The sequence below is a fragment of the Propithecus coquereli genome, unplaced genomic scaffold (genome assembly GCF_000956105.1).
Source record: "Propithecus coquereli isolate 6110/MARCELLA unplaced genomic scaffold, Pcoq_1.0 Scaffold70, whole genome shotgun sequence".
NCBI lineage: Eukaryota > Metazoa > Chordata > Mammalia > Primates > Indriidae > Propithecus > Propithecus coquereli.
Genome location: NW_012153063.1, coordinates 4945321 through 4949505, shown reverse-complemented (window position 1 = coordinate 4949505; position 4185 = coordinate 4945321). Strand labels below are relative to the sequence as shown.

At 37.0% G+C, this 4185-nt stretch overlaps 1 protein-coding gene across 1 annotated transcript in view; it reads left to right on the top strand.

Moving 5' to 3' along the window:
* The window catches only part of LANCL1 (LanC lantibiotic synthetase component C-like 1 (bacterial)), a 38610-nt gene that overhangs the window by 16042 nt on the left and 18383 nt on the right, over positions 1-4185 (top strand). The window contains exon 4 of the mRNA XM_012661236.1: positions 3223-3430. Within this exon, the coding sequence (XP_012516690.1) occupies positions 3223-3430 (208 nt within the window). The remainder of the gene's footprint in view (positions 1-3222; positions 3431-4185) is intronic.

Genomic DNA, 4185 nt, shown 5'->3' with positions numbered 1-4185 from the left:
AAGAAAACACCTTGCAGATTTGAAGTACCATGGTACAAAGGTTTTTATATTACTGTAGTTTGGTAATAAATGAATGAAATGAATGATAAAAAATAAATGAAAAGTGTTAAGGGTAATCTCTAGAATGCAAAATTACAGAGAAGTGTTTTGAGAGGTCCATATATCTGTGAAGATGTTTATCATTTCTATATACATTTGAGACACAGCAAGGTCTGGATTGGTCAAGATGAATAGGACTAATGATCCCTCAGAAATTCAAAGGCTTGGTATTAATTACATCTCAACAGCTGGCTGTATTTATAGTACTACTGGGGATAAGTAGCTGAGTAAGGAAATTGCAGATTTAGAAGTGTCCCTTAACAATTTACCCTCCATCCCAGAATAGTATCTATGGAAAAAAAATAGAAAAGTCTAGTCCAGAGCTTCCATACTGAAGCCAGGACCAATTCCTATTCCAGCAGAATTTTATTTGGTCCTCGAGTATACTCTTTTCTTTCAAGTAAATTAGTCAACAACATTTCAAGACCAAGATATTCCTAGGGTGAACTGTGAGGCAGCGCTAAACTTCCTGACCTTCTTATACAAAATGACATCTATCCCTAGTCTTCGGAGCGGTACTATCCTTAGAACGTTCTGCAGTGATGGGAATGTTACACTTTGCTGTCCATTGCAGTGGCCACTAGCCATTTCTGTCACAGAAGCTAGCTAAATCCTCATCTTCCAGAGTAGAATATCAGTCGAAAATATCTGAAATAGAAAAATTAAGAGATAGCACATAAGCATATCATTAGAAATACAGAGGCAAATGCTAGAGGAAATGGCTAAAATTATTGAAAGTGGTTGCGTCTGGGAGACAGGAATAGGGTGAGGTAGGGGATTGGTGTTTTACATATTAAGTCTTGCAGTACTATATGACTTTTTCCATGAAGAACATATATATTTTAATAACAATTACATTTGAAAGAATTTACTGAAGCCAGGCCTGTGAGTATATATAAGGACTAGATGAATTTTTCCTACAGAGCCTTTGAAGTTGTGTCTTTCCCACCTTGCCAGCTCTCCCTAAGTCTTTGGTATTTATTTAAAGATGATGTCATATGCATGGAAATTGTCAAGGGTCAGAGGACCATAAGGACCATCAAGACATTTGGCCACAAGCTGTTCCCCCATTTTCACTATTATTAAATTAGGACACGTGGGGTATAAAATATTGATGAGGTATTAAATGTCTTTGACTTAAGCATTTTGTCTAATTTTCCTGACCTGAGACTTGATTTGTAATAAGCATGTGCAAGAAAATTTTTCTAATTGACAGCAACACTTATCACTTAAAGTCCTTTTCATCCATGGGTGTTTTGTGACAGGGATCATAGACACAGTAAACTGTGACCTGCAAAAGATTGCTTATCAAAACCTGCAGACACTGAGGCCCAGACGAGAGGAAGGAGAGAAATGGAACCTGAGATGGTGGAATCCCAGAAACTAGAAAGATAATCCTCAGCTGATCAAAAAGAAAAAGAAAAAAAATATTTTCATCTAGGTGTAATATTGTGAGACTTGCAAGAAATGATTACGTTTTCCATCAGAAACACATCAAACTTGACAATTGCAAGCTTTAATAGGTTTTGTTTGTTAAATATTTAGGCCAAGAGGACTTGTTGCAAATGAGAGACAAAGGTCTGAAAAGGAAAACAATCACTGCGCTTGTATTTAATCACTTCTTATTTTCTCAGATCTCAGACATGTCATTATCTGGCTCTGGTGCTTACATAACTTAATTAGGGGAGTTCAGGCAGCATGTGGAATAAGCGGGCAAAATGAAAGGGTAACAGTTTAAACGGATCGCCTGCAGACGCATGATATGGATGGAGATGAAGCCTATTAAGGACCTAATTCTAGAAGAAGCTGTTGACATTGATCATTTGTGAAAAGGAGAATTTTTTTTCTTACCCACATACGTGGTTTTGTACACTTATCTACAAACCGTAAGCATTGGTGCATCTGATCATCAGCTTGTGGAATTACTAACACCAAGCCACTTTGAAAGAGCAGACAAGGTTATTAACTTTGGCAGGAAATGAAAATTTGGCCTTAATATACACGTGAAATTGAATTGTCTGTAGCACAAAGCTTTGGAGATTACCCGTGCAAGATGAGAAAACTATCTAAATTTAAAATTGTCCTCAGTATAGTGAAAAGTAATTTTGCAGACTGCATTTTTACTGCATTGAAATCTGTGAAGAGATTGGCTCTATTAATTTAGATTTAAACAGAGGCTCTGTGTCTTCTAAAAATGGTAAATGAGATGGAAAATGTACTTTAATGGGGAAAAATGGGTTTCTGGAAATGCTGCAGGCAGGCAGGCTTCCTACTCCATCCACATCTTTGAGTCTGCCCTGCAACCAGCTGGCTTCAGAGGAAAGGCTCTATCCTCTGTGACAGGCATTTGAAATAAGGACATGCAGACAACGTCTCAATTACGTATATAGTAGGCTTCAAGAGTAGCATAAGAAGCAAATTAAGTAAGGCCCAAGGCAAAAATCATTGGCAGCATTTACATTATAGTTACCAAAGTAGCTGAGTCCTTGACAGAGGAAAAAAAGTTAAGGAGGAATAGAATATATTTTCTCAAGTATCAAATAACATTTTTATAATCCCTGACTAGAAGGATATTATTGGGGTAGGGGATTGGGTTACACTACCTTTTCGTATAAAAGCCTATCTTTTATATAAAGAGAAATAGAGTTTTTCATTACCTAGTGTTTGAATTTCTTTAGCTCACAAGAACAAAACATTTCATGTTTATTATTAATTAAATAAATCATTATTCATTAAATAAATAGATGACTATTTGGAACCATGGTTTGATGACCTATCATTTAACCATCAAGAATAATGCATTAACACAATAGCTAGAGTACGGTAAAGATTAGTAATAGACTCTGTGTCTGTTGGCCAGAGTCTTAGAGTTTTTATTATTTAGTAGAGTGGTAATGATGAGGAAACTGAAGATAAGTAAGTGATTTGCCTATGCCTCGTTCTCAGAGCAGTTTAGTGATGGAGCTGAGCCTAGAATTAAAGTTATCCAGACTTCCAGATATCCAACTTACATATTTGTTACAGCTTAGCAAAAATCAACACTGTTGAGTAAGCAACACACCAAAATAATAAAATAACTACGCTTTCCTTTCCTCGTCTTTTTTTTTTTTTTTTGCTTTTCAGGTATTGCTGTGCTTTACTTACATCTCTATGATGTGTTTGGGGACCCTGCCTACCTACAGATGGCACATGGCTATGTAAAGCAAAGTCTGAACTGTTTGACCAAACGTTCCATCACCTTCCTTTGTGGGGATGCAGGCCCCCTGGCGGTGGCCGCTGTGCTGTATGACAAGATGAACAACGAGAAGCAGGCAGAAGATTGCATTACACGGTAACCATGTTTCTCTGTGAGGGTTACTGTCTGGACATCATTATGCATTCATTCTGCATGTATTAGCAAAGAACCTTCTAGTGAATTTACTTTTCTCTCAGCAGATAAATCTTACTACTGTCATTTAATCAATTCTCATATTATTCTTAAGGAACAACCATTATAATCCCTATTTTATTGCAAGATATAAGACATAGTCATGTTCCAGATCAAACATCAGTTCAGTAACATAAATGATATCAAAAGCCTAATCATGTGATTACTAATCCAAGGTGCTATCCAGGATCAGTAAGTCAAAGAAATGTAGTTCATTTCCTGTTGGAGGGCTGGGAGAGGCCTCCTAAGGGAGCACAAACAGCTTTAAAACTGCCTTTCTTAGGGGCAATGACACACAAATCCAGATTTTCACTTTTAATATGAATCATGGTGGTCCACTAGAAGCTTTTGAATTATGAAGAATTACTAAACTTTTATACTAATAAACCACAATTATTGCCTTACCAGAGTTTATTGAGCACTCTCAGAATTCTAGGCAATCTGGCTGCCATGCAGTTCTGCACGCAATGCTGTTAGGTTCCCACTGAGTATGCAAACACTAACATGCAGAGTTACAGCTCCAGCAGCACTTCAACCAGTGAGCGTCCCTGAGTTGACCATGGTTTTTGATTCCCACTATTCTTTCTCATAAATTACTGTTAGAATAGCTGTGTCATCACCATTTTAGTTTGTCAAGGATCCATTGGTTAATATTGTAC